Raw genomic sequence first — 18,112 nt, 5'->3', positions numbered from 1 at the left:
AACTGCTCCCCCATTATCCCAGCACTCCACCCGGGTACTGCAGGCTGGTGCTTCCTTTATCATTTTGACTTTTGACCTTGAGACGGATGGGGCTCTACCCTGCCACCATCACTGTTTCCGTCCAGCCCAAACCCCCTCTGCTCCCCACAAAAGGGTTGCTCTAAAAAAAAAGGCATTGTGGTGATAGATTTGTCAAGACCAAGGGTCAAGTTTATGTTGATCTACAGGTGTCAGAAGCGTATTGATCCAATGATTAAGGTCCCTGAGAGGTCACCATAAATCCTCAGAGGGATGAAAATACCACATAACTTGCTTGCAGATGTTGCAGAAGTAACCAGATAAGGTAAAGCAACCGCTCAGCAAGTGTTAACAGACGCCGTTAGAGCAACAGGTGATGCCACAATGTTATTTTGCTGTAAGCCAGGGTGGCCAAACCTATAAAAAGGTGAAAACATCAAGCAATTCAGGCCCTTGCCAGGGCAAAATAACGACATTTGTTTCAGTTTAAACTGGGGAGTCTTTGGCTTACATGAGACAAGACAGACTTTAGTATACTTTGTCCTTTTTGGTCAGCACTTTCCATGCATTTCCCTGATAGTTGTGAATTATAACCAACTCAAAAAATGTTTTCGTGAACATAATTATTTTAGAATAGAATAGTTCAGTTGGAAGGGACCTACACCAGTCAGCCCAATCAGTCCTATTGCCTGATTTCACAGGTAGAAAAACCATTACATTAGGTACAGCCATAGCAGATACGTAAAAGTAATCTCCTTGTCCTAATTTCCAGCTCCTCAGCTGACACTGATGCTGAAGTTCTCCAAGCCCTTTGACCATGACCAGCATGCACACGGTGATCCCTGAAGCCAGGGACCATGCAGACTTCTCTGGCAGCTCAAGGTTTCTGTAACTTGAGCGTTTAAGCCCAGCAGTTATTGCATAGTGTGATGCTCAATCCCTTTATCATGTCTCCTCTCCCTGCGGCAGCCAGAGCGAGGGCTAATTTTAAAAAGCAGTGATATGGTGCTGCTGTGGTCACACACGCTACAGTTAGCTGCTGGGTATTTAAATATAAACGTGCATAAGCTGCTCTACAGTTAGGCTAGTATACAGTTGACTACACGAAGTCAAGATAAAACGCAGAAAATTAACTTACTAACTTGTTGAAGCTTCAAAGTTAAAATAGAGGACTTGCCAATTTTATTTTTAGAGTAATTTTGGGATTAAAAATCCAAAGTATTTCTCTGATCTAACTAAAGTAATTTTAATAAAACCAAGTTAATAATCAAACCTCAATTTTTAGCTGACCATTCCTTTGGAAGAATAACCCTTAACATTAAATGAAAACACCACATTTTCCTTTGTGGTATATTTCAATGAAAATTAGAAATTGAACGGATCTCATAGGAATTAATAAATCCTATCAAGATAGAAGAAACTCAAGAGTTTAACCAAAAATAATTTTGAGTGTCAAACTGAAAATTAATATATTTGACTGTGTTCATAATTTCTCTATAAAAATTAGAAAATTATATTCCAATAAAGAGACTTTTCATAAGAGCAGAATGAGAATAACGTGCAATAAATCTGAGTACAGTACATCTTGGCTATCACATGCAGCTGTCGCCGTCAAAGCACAAAGATTCATTTTAGAAAAGTTTGTAGCATCTGTGTTGCAGAGTTTTGGTGCTAGCAGTCACTTGTAAGCAGAACAAAACATAACACTTATTTGTGCTTCCAAATGGGAGCTTTTATCTGTGTGAGTCTGGTCTGCTTCATCAGCACAAGCAGGCAGCTCACACACCGAGGGTAGGTACATGCTGGAGTATTTTGCTGAATAACGCTCAAAACATCTAAGAGCATGTATAGTGATATGTGTATCATGGCTGGTTTCTATCACGTGTGACTGTGGAACTGTACTGAAGAAAGTTTTAAAACCACCCTTGGATATCTTTACCCACACTGAGCCCATGTGCTGGAATTTGCATCGTCTTTGTTCTGCGGAGGCCAGCTGGGGAGGGAAGCGGTGCATGGTGCGGGGCTCGGCAGAACTTTATTTCACAGTGCTACCTAGTGGTTTCTGAAATAAACGATCGGTTTGTCAAAACGCATTCTTCATCCAGAACCTCAACTTGAAGTAAATACAAGAGTGTATAAAATCTAATCTTTCACCACTGCCTGAGATGGGTAGGAACTACATATTTATACTGCAGGGGGGGAAAAAAAAGAAGGAAAAAATGCAAAAGAACACGTGCAAACTAATCCCAAGCGTTTTCGGCTGGATATTCATCCACACATGCACATCAACAACCCCATCCCAACCTCCTGCAGCTGTATCGGATGCCAGGACAGGCAGCACCTTTATTCAACAACCAGGACTTTGCCTCCCTCACCTTTGCCAGTGATTAGCACAGAAACATGGAGCTAGTGGCATTCACAGCTCTTCAGAGACTGTCCCTCCCCTTTCATCCTCATGGCATCGAGGTATTAATGCCAGACTCAGTGATCAAGTTTTTCCAGATTTCCTGTCAGCACAAGGACACTCATCAGAAAGAGCTGTAAAGCCGCCTTCTCTCCAAAAACCTTTCCTCACTCCTCTCAAAACTTCCCTTTGCTCTGCAACAGTTCAGCAACTGCTGCCACTGTCTCCTGCACAGCCCAGTATCACCTCTTCCCTGCCTCGCATCTATCAGTCTATATTGATCTAAAAATCAATCTGCCCATTTTCCAGCATTGCAGGTACCTCAGCGAAGGAGCATCGCTGCTGCCCCGTGTGTGCCCACACAGAAGACAGCACGGCCAGGGTGCCAGGTTTATGTGCTATGGCAGCACAAATAAATGAAGTCCTGTTAAAAAACAAGAGGGCAGATCAAGAGCCAAGCCTGGCAGGGTTCAGAGGAAGATGTTAAACCCAAGTATGAGATGCAGCTGCTGGATGTGACAGTTTTCCCATATTTAGAAAGGGGAGAATGGTACTTGCTTCCCTGGGCAATGCCTTATGATCACCAGATGAAAGGACTCATGTAAGTATTAAGTAGTATTAATAGTCTCAGGCGTAATATATATATATATGAGAATAATATAGTCAAACAATACTTAACAGTTATTTCCAATAGCAACATTTGTATAATGCCATTGACACTCAGCTGCTGATAAGTTGGACACACTTAAGGAATTTTAATAAGCCTTTGAAAAGGTTTAACCGATGTGAATTAAGCCCTGAGATAATTTAGACACAGGGCTATCATTCTTCAGTTAAAAATAATTGATCTTGAATGTAAACGTCACATCTTACACCCTAGTGTACACAGGGAAAGAAAATGTCATTTGTCACCAGCAGCGTCTGGGGCTGATGAACACGTTTCTCGAGCAGCTGCAGCACCTCTGAGCTGTGCCTGGACCGCATGAGGGACCCGCCGCTCTGCTCACCCAGAGGAATTTTTTCTCCTATGGGGTCATGGACAAGGTACCTCACAGGAATAAGATTCAGATATGTTAATTAACAATACATGTGTGGTTATTATTACACCACCACTAAATCCAGTGACCTAGGCATTGAGGGTGAGTGCAGAAAGGACTGCCAATATCTTTTGGCTTTAATCCACAAAAATAGCTCTGCTGCCGCTCCCCTCTTGCAGAGGTAGAAGCAAAGTCTTCATCTAGAGTTTAGCACTGAACAGAAAGTGTTTTCTTTTGGAGAGGAGTATTCTATATTTAATGCTTGTTGTTCTAGGTGTTATGCTTTCCTAACTGTCACTTTCTCTCCCAAAGCTCGCTATCTTTTCTGGAGTCCTCTAACAGACACGTAATGTAATGCCTTTTTGACAAGATGATCAGATCAGAAGCTCTTGTTGAAATCTTCAAACCTAAACATCCATCCACTTATCCACATCTTTATAGAAATTAATTAACTTGCAGTAATGAGAATGTTCATTCCTACATGCTGTCTTTCAGTATGAATATTACCCATTGTCTACAAATTTATTTACTATTAAGTCTGTGAAAGATCAGGAACTAAGTTTGGGTCAAAGTCTGCAATTACCAAAGATGCTGGTGCAAAGACAAAACTATTTTAAACCAATCTGAAGATAAAGAGAATTATGTTGGAGGTTTTTTTTATTTTTTCCTCTCCTTTTTTTGGTTGGTTGGTTTTGAATAAGCAGAGAGATTACTGGCACAAACCCATCAGTGAAAGCTGGGAGTCGCTGGCATTAAGTGACTTGCATTTCTGCTTCAGCTATTTTCAAATATCATCTCTGACATTTAAACAAATGGGAATAACATTATGATCTTTAGCAGCATTTGCAATTTTATATCCAAATGAAAAGAAGCAAAAGCAGAATGCTCCTAAGAACACAGCTCAGAAAGGAATTCTTCATGGCTTATTCCAAAATGTACAGCATTGACATACATATAATAGATCATTTATATATATATATACACACAATATATAACAATATACAGAACAGGGGAAGGATTGCTTCTCTTGGAAACATCAAGTATTAGCTATTATCAGACACAGGACAGGAGGCCAACTGGATCAATAGACTTAATATAGAAAAATCTTATCTTAATTTTGGACTAGCTAGCCATAATGTCAGCACCTAGATGCCACTGACAGAGTTATCTCCCATCAGCAGCAGCAATAACTGTTTGGTAGTTGGGTGACATCTACATAAAGCCAGTAACTTAAACAGAAAAATTTTGTCCCACTGTCCATTTTGAAGATAAAGGGAAAGCAGCCCACCCTTCCCAGTCTTTGTGCGTTTATCAGGACTATGAAATAACGCTTTTCAGCCCGTGTGGGGTTCAGTTTCAAATCTCCATTCCTGTTGGGACGATGCAAACCAAAGAACTTGTGCATACAACGAGACCAGACCCCTGGAGGGGTCAGGTCCGAAAGCGTCCCTGGATGTGATACTTAGCCATCATGCTGTTGAAAAGAAGAAAGCAAAAAGCTTTCATGTTGTTCTATATATATGTGGTTCTATCTATAGGGCCTGGTGTGCGCTGATCCCCAAGGAGACGTTCTCCCTGCCTGCCCTTTGGGCGCTTATCGCGGGACCAGAGGGACACACGCAGCATTATCACCAGGCCAGGCTCAGAGCAGCCGAGTGGCATTTTCCTTTCATGCAGGCACCGACACCAAATGCAGGGCAAAGCGCTCCGCGGTGCTGCAGCACAACCCGCCACCCCGCCTGGCAGCCTCTAAAAGCGGGAGATAAGTGGGATACGCGAGTCAGCTCTGATGTTGCAGTAGGAGACAAAGGTCAGGAGTGATAACATCTGATCAGTCTCACATTGCGAGGTTAAAAATAAAAGAAAGCCCAATTGGAAGCTAGAGACTGTGGTGGTCTAAGGTATGGCGAGATGTCACAGATCTGTCTTCACCAGATTTGCTTCTCACAACTTCTACCAAATTATTTTTAATGACTTTGCATGGCTTCACGAGCCTCATGATTCATCCAGCATTTTAGCACCCAAGATATCACTTTGAGGCAGATGCACGACCATGATTTCCACTGCTCTCGCTTTAGAGCAGCACCCAAGGACCATGCTGGAACTGTGTCATTTTCCTCAACAGCACACAAGCCCAGGCTGGGCCCTTCCTGCTCACATGCACCAAGTGAGAATAGCCAGTGGGCGAGGAAGCAGCTAGGCAAAGAGAAATTGCAATTGCAAATGCTCCAAGGGTATGATTTAGGCACTCAACACTTACATGATAGGCTTAAAATTATGACATTAAAAGCAAACCCCAAACCAGAGGCAAATAAAATTAAGAACTGCTCTTTTTATTAAGTATTTCGTAGGGTTCATATTTAACATGTTTGTTCGCTACTGTGAAGATCTGCTTGTGTAGAATTTGATATATGATCACATAGTGGCAGAAGCTGGGAGTCACACATACTGCTCATGCTGGTGGGACATGCAGCCCCAGCCCATAGCACAGAGGAGGGACCTGACCATGGGAAATCACTGCTGGCTTCACTGCCCTTAACCAAGTGCATTTATATGGAGACATACAGACACAACTAGGTAACATTTTCCAGTGACTTTGCAGAAGTGTAAATAATTACAGACAGTAAAGGACTTAAATATTAACCACACATGCTGTGTCTCTGCTAACGTGAGTGGAGATCTCAGTGTACAGCTCGTGAAAGGTCAGGTCCAATTAAGTCAGTAAAGATTCCCAGTCCCTTCCTCAGACTGTAGCTTTATATGGAAGATCAGATTTTTAAGGCACAGTTACAGTGCAACGGCACATCCAGAGCATCTCTCTTGATGCATCACCTGACAAAATTGACACAAAACTCTTCCATGGCATGTTCCTGTGAGAAAACTAAAACCTCAGCTCAGTGGGACTGTCATTTGCCTTGTTACACAGAGCAGCTCAGACCCTGTTTGTACCATTTTATGTAAGCAAGCAGAAAATAATAAAGTTTAGTTTATTCAGTACAACAGTCTCAGCCTGAACAAGTCGACAGTCAGCTGCAGGGACAGACACCTGCATTAAGCCAGTCCACAAACAGCTTTAGATAGTGGCAGGATGATGCAAAAGCCCCTGGATGCATTTTATACAGCCGAAAACTCGACAGCACAATGGGACAGATGCAGAGATAGCAGACAGGGTAATAATTGGTTATGTGACTCCCAAGTTGCAACTAGTCCATGCGTCAAAGATCCCAGCACAACCTGCAACCAGAACACCAGTCTTCAGGAAATGGGTCATTCCCGCTGGCTGGCAGCTTGGGAAGTGTTTATTCAGCAAATATTTGATGCAAGCATGGACATTCACAGTACACTGGGCAACTGGAAAGACAAAGAGGATACTGCTCCAGATACCACTAGCTAGTTATACTACCTACACAATGTGAATTTAAATGGTGTGATTTGAGATTTGTTTTCAGGAGGCACCAGGATTGAAATTATTTTTTCCTACCAATCTTTGAGCAATACAGTATGCAGCAGAGGGAGATGAGGTCTGACTTCTCTACCTGTGAACATTTTAGGTTCAATTAACCTTATTTCTTTATAGATAAACGACAAATCCTGCAGCCATCAAACCCTGGAAAGATTACATCATCAGCAGCTGGTCCCATTATTCCCTAACAGGCATATATTAAGATGTACATGATTGAGAAATATTCAATGATATCATCAACTGCTGCATCAGTAGATAGAACCAAATGTTGTACTAAAATTTAAAGTAGGAATACAAGCTCTTTCCACTTCTTTTAAGCTGAAATTATTTCTCAACTAATGTAAAAGTACAAATAAGTACTGAATGGGGGCTAAGAGAGCTGGTGCTGTTCAGCCCAGAGAAGAGAAAGGAGATCTTATCCATCTATATAAATACCTGAGGGGAGGGAGCACAGAGGAGGGAGCCAGGTTCCTTCCAGTGGTGCCCAGTGACAGGACCAGAAGCCATGGACACAAACTGAACGAGGAGGTTCAGAGGTTCCTGTTCTCACCAACTGTCCTCAGAGAAAGAATTGCATTGCTCTTGTAGCAACTAGAAAAAATTCAGTGGGATACTTGGCGTTTATACTGCAGAGCATCAAGACTGGCCCATAGCATGGCTGCTGCTCTGCTCTGGCAGCACTGAGTGCATTTGGTTGTGGCACAGTGCACCTGCTGCCTATTTGGAGAACACTTATCTCACCTTTAAGGGACAGAAATGCGGCAAGCACTCAAGCACCAATTACATGAAGGGCTTGGTGCACTTTGCAGCAACACATAATCACAAAGACACCACATCTTGCTAAAATATTTGCTTAAGATTTCTCTTCTGGTGGAATCACACCATTACAAATAGGGAGGCGAAGCAATGGTAAGCTGATTTCCAACCCCATTTCCAAAGATGAGCTCCACATATTTGCAGACAAGTATGCACATGCTCCCTGGATATTCTCAGTCCCCAAAGATTCCAGCCCGACTTGCCTGGCTTGCTTTGGACCACTTGGCATGTGATAGCAGCCGTGCACATTTGGCAGAGACATTTTTAGAAACTTCCAAGCTATGAATTCACCCTTCCATTTTGGTAAAGCCAGTTATGTGGAAAGCATTTCAAAAGCAGAACTTCAAATACAGACTTAATTTTCCCTCAATTCTTATAAGAGGGGGAAAAAAATACTACATTCAATTTATTTTCCCACAGTTATCCCATAATATTTCTGTATTTGCTGACACTATAACCCATAATAATTACAAGTCATATCAAATCAGTCTTTTCAGCACAGCTATGCCATATGTTAAAACTATTCCCAGTTCTTTCCCTCGGATCCATTTGTTGTTGCAATTGCTAAAAGGTGACTTTCCTTGAAAACATACATTTAACTAAATACTTAGGAAGTGGATGCTGCACACTTCAGGGACGTACTGGGGAGATGCCCATGACCCCAGCTACAGTAACAGAGATACCCAGCAGGCACCTGCTCCTGCCCACGGCCTTTCCACTGTGGCTATGTAGGAATGGAGACTGGGATCACATCTACATCCAAAACCAGCTAACCACATGTTGGTAACACAGATAAATATCTGACAGCACTGTCGGGCTCCTGACACACCAAGGGTCAACTTCCAGACATTGTCCCCTTTTCTACAGGTGTTCAGAAGAAGCAAACTGATCTCAGCTGGGTGGACTCCATAGCCAGAACCTGACATGGACTCTCACAGACCAGCACACTAAGCCTCTAAATCCACCAAGGCAACAGAACTACCCCCTTCTCCTCCCCAAGTGGCTCCAGCTGCAGAGCAAAACATCCATCCTCTAAATGGCTTCAGCCCCCTTTGCCGGCAGGACACAGGTAGTTAACCACCACTCAGCTGATGAGCAGGAGTTCATTAACTCACAGCTGCTTGATTGCTACCAGCTGCCTGTCTCAGCCCCCGAACTACAAGGCAAGGACATTTCAGGCCCTTTTTAAGCTCACAGTAGTTCCTTGCTCCTTGTTTTAAAGGAGTGTTACTTTTCAAGGGAAAAAGATTTTCACTACAACTGTTTTGCAACAGTGAATCCCACTATCAGCTTGTAGTGACCACATCTGATACCTGCTGCCTGGGGGAGAGGGAGGAATGGTCCAGGTAGCAACAGGAGCACTCCTGGTTGCTTTCGCTTGTGTATGAACCCTCCTCCATAGCTTGCTTTCTTGCTCCTTGAGGCTCCCCAGACGCTGTCTGCAGTCCTGGAGCTTCTGGCCTCAGGAGGGCTCCAACCCTTGGTCCCCAAGTCACGCCCAAGCCCAAAAGTGCAGAGGGAACAGAGGCCATCCTCTTCTCACCATTCCTGATTCGTCTGCTGCACTTGCCGGGGCAAACTGGAGGTGTTAAGCACCTAAGAAAAGACTACTCCCTTTCAAATAAGTTGGTGTGATGCCAGTTTTTACCCTTCACAACAGAAGCTCAGGCATGCAGCAAAAGCAAGACCCTGAGACACACCATCCTGTGTGATTCAAACCCCATCTTCATATTCAGAGGTGGCCCAAAAGGCAGAAGATGCAAATGCAAATCCCTCTGTAGACACAGAACTGCACAGGCCCAACTTTTCACACTCCCTGGATAAACATTGTGAGTATCAGACAACAAACAGCCAGGCACAGCCGCCTCCTCTTCCCAGGGTACCAGTCCTGCTCACTTATTCAAAAGAACAGATCTAGAGACCTACCTTCATGGCAGGAACAAGGTCCGTAGGTGAGGAGCAAGCCAGATACCCTGCTGCAGCCTGGAGGGATAGCGTTTGAGCACACCCGCTCGGCTGCCCCCAGCTGTAGGCAGTATGTGCTGATTGAGGCATCCCTCCGTGCCTAGAAGGGACCCAGGGCACCTGCCACCAGCTCCGGCTCTGCCCCAGCACCCAACCACCGAGCCAGGGTGCCTGCTGCAGCACCACTTGGGGTGACTGGCCCCACGCGTTAGAGATGGTGCTTCACCAAATCACCCTTCTTGCTCCAAAGAGGAAATAACATTTATCTCGCTGTCTCCATAGGCACATCAGCAGCCTGGATGCTTTCTGGCTGCCTATGGAAAGGCATGGTTCAAGCACCAGGTGCTGCAGATCGACCAGTTGTGTCCTGGGGAGGATTTCTACTCTTCCTCTCTCCCAAAAGGTCCAGTCGTCCTTGATCTTTTTTCACTTATTTCCCTTGTCTCTAAGGACTGTAAATTGACAGTTTATACAGAGCAGGTACATATGTTTACAAAAGGACTACATGATTTTTAAAATGAAATCCAGATACAACAGAAAGCAAATGTCATAAGCAAGGTCCTTAAAAGTTAGTTTTTGCCTTTAGTGTTCCAGCAGGTCAAGGTCTGAAAATGAAATTTTCAGTAACAAGATGAGAACAGAGCAAAAACCAAGACATTCAGCAACAGGCCTTTTATTTTCTTCCAAACTGCTACTTTACAATCCTCATCCAAAAAGATCAACGCTTTAAAAAAAAACTTCACTGAAATTCTCAGCACTGTGAGAAAGCTGCTGCCTTTTTTAAGGCTGATCTATGTTCTGACAGGAGCATGTTGAAAAGATAAACCCAGTGAAACTTCCTGCAGACAGTCGCGCTGCATTACTGCTCACAGCAGAGCTCTCTCCTCTGCTTAGCATCCCAGTATCTGAGAGATTAGCAACAACCTATTTTTATATTGCATCCAGATGAAGGAGGAAATACTGAGGCAGCTGGTGTCTGACCACCTGCAGGTACTGTGTTTCAGAAAGACGAGAGTGTTTTCAAGCTGGTTGAAAAAAATAAAGGCGTACTGCTACATCTGGCCTAGGAGCTGTAAATAGTCCATAAAACGAGAATTTTATTGACTGCTCTGAAGTTGCATAAAAAGGCACTGCACTGCTGATTCGGAAAATAGGAACTGCTGCTTAGCAGTTAATTTGAAATGTATTTATAACCTAAATACACTTCATGTCTTAAGTATTACTTGTATTTAAAGCCCTACTTTCCAAGACTGGGAGACAGGTGGACACACTTTTATCACCCCCTGTGTTTGTACACGCCTGTGCAGAAGGTTACAGGGAGGAGCAGGCTCCAGAGAGGGCAGGAGCCTGAGGCTAGAGGTGATGCATGTGAAATGCAACAGCCAGCATCAGCCGTCTGGATGAAACCCGCTCCACCGCAGCCCCAACTTGCAGATTACACAGCGCTCTCCTTGGTTAGCAGCCTGCTCACCAGAAGACTTCTTCCAAAGCAAGGCTTTTATTATTATTAAAAAGCACATATGCACAGGCTTTGTACAATGTATCTTTAAGCTGCGTAATTTCTCTTATTCAAACCCACAACATGCACATTGTCAATTTATTTCAACCTTTGTGTAATTCTGTATCTCAGGAGAGGCTGTTAGGAAAGCTGCACTGAAATATGATGAGTAAATGATATGGAAAAAGCCACATCCATTCTGTCCAGTCCACGTATTGCTTCCAGGGCAAGAAAAGGCTCTCGCCTCCAGGCAGGGGTGCCCTCTGCGGGAGGTACCGAGCCTAGTGCAGGGCTTTCCAAAGCTACTCCCCCGGGGAGAAAGGCAGGCTCAGATACCAACTCTTCAGGCAGAGCCCTTGAGTTTGAACTCAAATGCAAATTCCAACTTTTCTTGTTTATGCACACAGCCACACAATCACCAATTCAACTGTCCCGCACTTCGGTTTGGATCACTATAACCTGCTGCCACTTCCAGATTTAACCAAGCTTGCAGCAGCTGCCAGCAAAAGGGTGAGCTGTCATTGCAAGATTCATTCACTAAACAGTAGGCACCAGATAATCGACTGGTCAGCTCTAAACATACTATTGAAAACTAACCTCAAAGGCAACCTAGCCTCAACTCTCATATAAACATACGCTGCAACTTGCTTGACACCCTGTTTCTTAGGATATATGTAGCACTGCCTTTTATAACTATTTAAATTAAGGCAGTATTTAACTGTTCTGTGTGAATTTCCTAAACAGAATGTCAACTTTACAAGCCAGCTCTGAAGAAGCAATGAAACAATTTCCAAAGGGGAAGGTAACATCAGTTTTAAGAACATTGCAGCGCAGTTTTTGGCACTTCAAGGTATGACATGGAGTATGGCTGGTTGTATTTATGCTGCGAAAGCAAATCAACTTCCATTACTAACATGCAAGAGATAGGGAAGGTAATCATTGTAAAAGATTTTACTGAGAAAAGATCAACTATACGAGCAAGAGAAAAACTTTCAAACATACAACTTGACAGTATTTCGCAAATATAAAGTGGCATTTTATAAAGAATCAACAGACTGGCAATGTAATTCTCAAATATATGGTGCAAATTAACAGTAACAAACGGGGCTCCCATTTTTGCTTTGGTCAGAGCACTCTGAAGGCCAGAGGAACAGAGCCAGACCACACGTGTGCTATGCTCCCAGAAAAAACAATCCATACGCAACCACTGCAACAGCGTGTTTGCATTGGTTTAAGCAGAGTATTAAGTATTAAACAGAATTTTCACACTGGAAATTATTCAGGCTCTTTCAATCCATTAGACTTCATTTTTAAACACAACTCAGTTTACACAGATACAATAAATAGTTTATTAACGGAACGTACGTGAGTTTCTCTCTTCCATCCTTCGTCTTACTCCCAGCACCTTACAGAGTCAAAGCAGCTTCCAGTCCAACCCAAGGACAAAAGTTAATTTCAAGGCAAAACGAAGAGAGGTTGAAAGTTAAGACTGGCATCTTTGAGTGCCTAGCTCTTCAAGTGTTTTTCTGGTTCCCCAAACCTACAGGCAAATTGGTGTTTCTCCTTTCCACGCCTTGATCTACCTGCTTCTTCCCGACTTGTGCTCGTTTGAGCTCTTCTTAGGCAGGTCACACGCTCCACAGGGACAGTATAAAGTCATGCCTGCTCTAACACTCTTTCAGCTATTGCAATATCCCTTTATTGTTTTATTTAAAAGCCCTACCATTATTATGTCATCTCTTTTTGATCTTTTGCAATAGTTCAGTTTAGTTTTGAAATTTTACAAAAATGGAAAGAGTCTTTTTTTCAAAATATAGAGCACTGTGGCCAGAAATAAGGCAAGAGCAAGAAAGATGAGCATTTTGTCCGTCAGCTCCCTGCGATTGTACTTTGTTATTAGCTTTCGCCCCAGCTGAATTGTCCCAGACATGGACTTAAATTCTTCATTTGCTTCCAGAATGGTTCGTGAAGAATTGGCTGAAATTAAGGGGGAAAAAAAAAAATCAGCTGATTGTGCTTCAAAAACACATGACAAAGGATAAAAGCATGTCATATTTGGCAATACAGAAAGTGCTTGTGAGATCCTTGTGGGTCAGACTGATTTATGGGCAAGACAAATGCAGACTCTGTTCTTGCAGAAGCTTTCACAACTCAGTAATCCTGATGTGCTAAGGAAAAATGCAAAGCAAAGTAAGAGTACTGAATGGCTTAAAGGCCCCTGCATTCTGTTCCTGAATTTTTAATTTTTAGGTTATCAGATCAAATCAAGTTCACATTTTTTATGAACCAAGTCAATGCTACCTGAGAGCTTGCTGGAAGCAGAGTGAAATAAGAATGGTGCTAGAACCACCAGTTTAAGAGAGAGAAATCACCATCACTATCAGCATCGGTTCTAGCAGCAACAGGACAGGTCAATATTTGAAAATATGAATTGCACAATGGAAACTGTTCCCCCAAGCCAGAGCAGTAAATCCGTATGATTCAGATGGGGTTGCAGAAAGTAAAAAAGCAGCTTGCAGCAGTAAGAGATCCTTAATTATTCAGCTCAAACAATTTAAATAATTTTTAACAGTAATTTCTGACAAACTTTTTTTTTTTTTTCTAATAAAAGAGAAAATCAACTAGAGGAAAAGTGTGTTGACTGATCTCAACTGAAGACAGAATTTGAGAATACGCCAAAACAGCAAGATCGAACACTGGTCCCTTTCAACTTCTCTTTCCCTGTAAGAAAACAAACAAGCAAACACCCCAAACTCCTCAGTCTTCCTCCTTTCAAATTGCTAAATGAAAGCAAAAGCTCAGGCGTCCCCCTTTTCTTATATTACAGAACACATACCCTGTACGACAGTGAATGCTGGTATAACATCCTATACTGAACTGATCGATTAAAGAAAGGTCAAACTCCAAGCATGTCGTCTGGTTCAGAAAACCAAGAATAATAGAAATACGTCTGTTATATTTTGCAAATCATTATGCCCCATCTTAAAGAGGCATTTTGATCCAAGTAAAAAGAGAAAAACTGTTTCGCATCATTAATGGCAAAGCAGAGCTTTCCTGCTTCACAGCCACATATATTCACTGCACAGTAGGAAAGGACTTGCTCAGAAAAAAGGAAATTCTAACTACTGATTTGGAATTTGCAGCTGGGTTTTGTTAATGACCTTTGATAGTTTTTCCCGTGATGAACTCCAAGAGCTGTTCAGTCAGAAATAGAGTGAAAAAGTGACTGCCAAACTGTCTTTTTAATGGGAGAAGAAACATGCTACTTTTGCTGAGCAAACTGTGCCCAGCTGCCATGTTCAGACAGAGGCAGAAAACAAGGAGGGCAAAAGTTGTGTTATTTATCCTTGTCTTTAAACTGTTCTCTCTTCTGCGCAAAAGCACAGCTAGTAAGAGGCCCAGGCAACACAGATCCAACTTCTAAATGCTTCATGAATCATCTGTTCTGACAGGTCACTTGATTTATTGTCTTAGGAGTCGAAGCCAAAGAACTGGGTGAAATCTTGGTTTCACAGTCCCTGATGCACTGCTGACAGAGCAAGTGACCTCGGGTTCAAGTCACTTGATCTCCTTGTCTCTTAGTCATCCCAGCTGGAGACTGGGTGAAAACAGTCTTCCGGCCATACTAAGTTTCCTCTGTGTATGGACTTGTTCCTACGCTTTTATTTGCTCTGCTATCACCAAATGCATGCTAGGACAGTAACACCAAACATGCTCTTAGCACCATGTGAACTTACATTGCTTTTACAATTGCTTTTACGTGAAACTAAAGCAAAAGCTCCTTATCTTGCCCCTTTTCCTTTTTGTAATCATGAGACAGAAACTTCAACAAACAGCTCCATGCAATGTATATTATTTTCTGTTTATGTCCAACTGTTAGAGGAGTTCTGCCGGACAGTTCTTTAATTATCATCGTAGTGGGTTTTCCTACAGCAATTCCACTGTGCTCCACATCACATCAGTTTGCCTCTTCCTATCCTAACTTAACTGGCAAAAGTTGCTTCAATAATCCAATCCATACCCAAACACCCAAATAACATCTGTACCTAGGGTTTGCACAGTCTCCTCGCTCTGCTGGACTTGCTGTGACATCATCCTGCTAATGCCCATCAGACTCTCTGTGATGTTACTTGCACTCTCTGCCAGACTTTCTTTTGTAGTCTTCCTGAAAGGGAAAAAGTAAAGCAGGAAAGGATAAAATTATGCCTTTGGGTACAGTGGGGAAAATGCTGCTGCCAGGGATCAGAACTGAGCTTGGCACCAAACACCTCTGCCAGTGTACAAAAGACACAACTAGTTTTTACTGCATAAAAAATACAGATTATCTTCACTAAACAATCAAAAAGCAAATCATAGAGTATTAAAGTCATGAGACAAAACTGCTAGTAGCTCAGAATCTCACAGGGGCCCACATTTCACCACTTACTCATCCATGACTGTACAACTTCATGAGCTGGTGTGGAAGTGCTGATACAAACCACCACTTTATTATCCTGGGTATCCCATTTGTCACTTCATGATACTAAATACAAATTTAATATTTAGATACAACTTTTCAATACAGAAATTATATAAGCTCACATCCCATTCTGCACATAAAACCAGCTTGTATAATGATCCATTACTTGTTTATAATCCTGACTGGGATTAACGTAAAAAATGGTCAGAAAAATATGAAGGCTAACTTATGCCCTTTTCCACTTAAGACATGCCACGCATGAAATTAAGTGAAATTATCACAGTCTTTAACAGTTTAAAACTCCGCAAAAGGTAAATGCACTCATAAAAGAAAAGCTGTATTCCAGATACAATTAAATAACTTATAAAAATTATATATAAAATTAAAACTAGTGAATATGGCATACACTGTTTAAATCTTAGATTGTAATCTAATACCTTTGCCTTAAGGAGTCTCTTCCCTGCAGCAGTTGATCCTTCTCAGAGTTGTCGATAGCAATTTTGCAAGCTAGATTTGCCTTTCTCCAAGCTGCTTGATTGCTGAAATCACAAGGGTACAATGTTGTAACACGATGGTAACACCTTGCAAGCAAAAACAATTTTCACAATTCAAACACCACTGTAGCTGAGCACCCCAGATACGTGCATGGCCTTTCTCTATATTACACCGCAGAATAACGATATATCGTCCTGTCACTTCTTCTCCTAAGTGTACTGTTTATGGAGCAAGGGAAGAAGAAAACTGTACCAGCTGTCAAATGACAGTCTCTCAAGTCATCTACTTACATGCTCAACCACTCAGAGGGACAGACCATGGTTAGGGACCCAGGACATGACAGAGAAAAGGAGAAAGGAGTCTTGCCCTTTCCATCCTCTCTTGGTCTTGGGCAAAACGGCATCATGTCGGCAACTGTATTTGCAAAACAGGATCCGAAAGACGCTGTACAGAAGTCAGATTATCTCTGGTTACAGGGGACGTGTGAACAGCACCAGCTGCCCGACCCACCTGAGCATTTGTTTCATATGGTTTTCCACTTCCCGCAGTAAGGCTTGTTTCTCTGACTCTTTATCTTGCTCCTTCGCCATCTGTTCGAGCTCCTTTGGCAGAAAGCAGAAACACAAAAATCTGATCCAACAACTGCTCCACCTGCAACTCGCACACCCCAACCCCAGGCAGGGGGGTGAGTTAACAGCAGATTGATCCGATAAATTAACACCCCACAGCCAGGACTTCCCACCACCCTCACCTCAGGCCGGCCGCCGCCCGGCAGCCCGAGGCCAGGCCGCGGGCCTGGAGCGAAGGCGGGTCACCGGAGCGGCCCCGGCCCGCGAGTCTCACCTGAATGCGGCCGCGGAGGTGGCGGAACTTCTCCTTCACGGCGGCGTTGAGCTCCGTGAGGGCGCTGAGCGGCCCCGGGCAGTCCCGGATGTCCTGGGAAGACAACGGCCCGGTCAGCGCGGCCCGAGGCGGGCACGGCCCTACCGGGGCTCCCCGCGCAAGGCGGCGGCCGCCCCGCAGCCTGCTCAGGGGGGACCCGCCGCGGGGGCGGGCGGCGGTACCTGCACGGCCGCCTTGATCTCCAGGTCGAACTTGACGATCTCCTGGTGACAGACGCGCACCGGCACGCAGGCACCCGCCGCCATCTTGGGAGGGGGAGGCCGAGCCCCGCCGCCGGCCCGCGGGCGCCCCCTGCGGGTCCCGGGCAGCGCTGAGGCGGCGGCCGCCGGCCCGGGCCTTCTCCCGCCCGCTGCGAGGGTCCGCGGGCGCCGAACCGCCGCGCCAGGGCGAGCGGCAGGCGGCCGATCCGCGCGGAACAACGCGCGGCGTGTGTCCCGAGTGCCGCCGGTATTACAGAATGGTTCCGTTCTTCGGGTAGGCGAACGCCCCTTGGTGCCGCGGGTGGAAGCACAGAGGCGGTTTGTCGGCTGAGGTGGGTCCCTCGCGAGCTGGCAAAGGCCGAAAGCAGCCCCTGCCACACCACCCGGGAGAAGCACCGGGGCTGCACGGGCTCGGAACCTGCACGGTTTTATACCCGGCAGACCTCCCACGGTTTCTGGGGAGACAGGCCTGGAGAGGCGAGGTCCCTGACCCTCAGCAGCAGGGAGGATGGCCCGTGTCCGTGCGAGGAAGCCGGGGAACACGAGGCACCTTCTGTACCCCTGAAAGGAGGAAAGGGGAGGCGATGCAACGGCCCTTTTGCTTTTTCCACTAACTCCTCCCCTGGTGCCGTATCTTCCCCGCCAGCTCTCAGACCGTGATGTGTGACAGACCAGCTCTGGACTAAGCTAGCAGGTGTTGAAGATGGAGACCACTTCCATGGCCACTGCAGAAACCAGTCAAGGACCTGCTGGGCTGCAGTCCAGGTCGTCCGGATGGTCCCACCATGCTGACCCAGCAGCCTCGCAAGGCTGCAGTTATTATGAGTGCTCACCCGGGGCAGGGCAAAACAAGT

At 44.4% G+C, this 18,112-nt stretch overlaps 1 protein-coding gene across 2 annotated transcripts; it reads right to left on the bottom strand.

Moving 5' to 3' along the window:
• Positions 1 to 12,137: 12,137 nt before the first annotated feature.
• On the bottom strand, positions 12,138 to 17,322 carry BNIP1 (BCL2 interacting protein 1). Of its 2 annotated transcripts, XM_074916257.1 has the most exons (6): positions 17,220 to 17,322; positions 16,999 to 17,091; positions 16,666 to 16,757; positions 16,098 to 16,199; positions 15,248 to 15,366; positions 12,138 to 13,178 (listed from the first exon to the last, which is right to left on the bottom strand). In XM_074916257.1, the coding sequence occupies exons 1-6, from the start codon at positions 17,301 to 17,303 to the stop codon at positions 12,982 to 12,984; spliced, it is 687 nt and encodes a 228-aa protein (XP_074772358.1). In that variant the 5' UTR covers positions 17,304 to 17,322; the 3' UTR covers positions 12,138 to 12,981. The 2 variants fall into 2 exon arrangements, with proteins under 2 accessions (XP_074772358.1, XP_074772359.1); XM_074916258.1 differs by lacking the exon at positions 16,098 to 16,199.
• Between the last annotated feature and the right edge of the window lie 790 nt (positions 17,323 to 18,112).

Source organism: Athene noctua, chromosome 12 (genome assembly GCF_965140245.1).
Source record: "Athene noctua chromosome 12, bAthNoc1.hap1.1, whole genome shotgun sequence".
NCBI lineage: Eukaryota > Metazoa > Chordata > Aves > Strigiformes > Strigidae > Athene > Athene noctua.
This window is presented reverse-complemented; position numbering and strand designations above follow the sequence as displayed.

Excerpts from the sequence above, each read along its gene's own strand:
- BNIP1 (XM_074916257.1), bottom strand. The coding sequence starts at position 17,303 with ATGGCGGCGGGTGCCTGCGTGCCGGTGCGCGTCTGTCACCAGGAGATC. Across the intron at positions 16,200-16,665 it reads CATATGAAACAAATGCTCAG|CAATCAAGCAGCTTGGAGAA; the intron begins GTGGGTCGGGCA and ends TTGTGATTTCAG. Across the intron at positions 13,179-15,247 it reads GGAGACTGTGCAAACCCTAG|CCAATTCTTCACGAACCATT; the intron begins GTACAGATGTTA and ends CCTTAATTTCAG.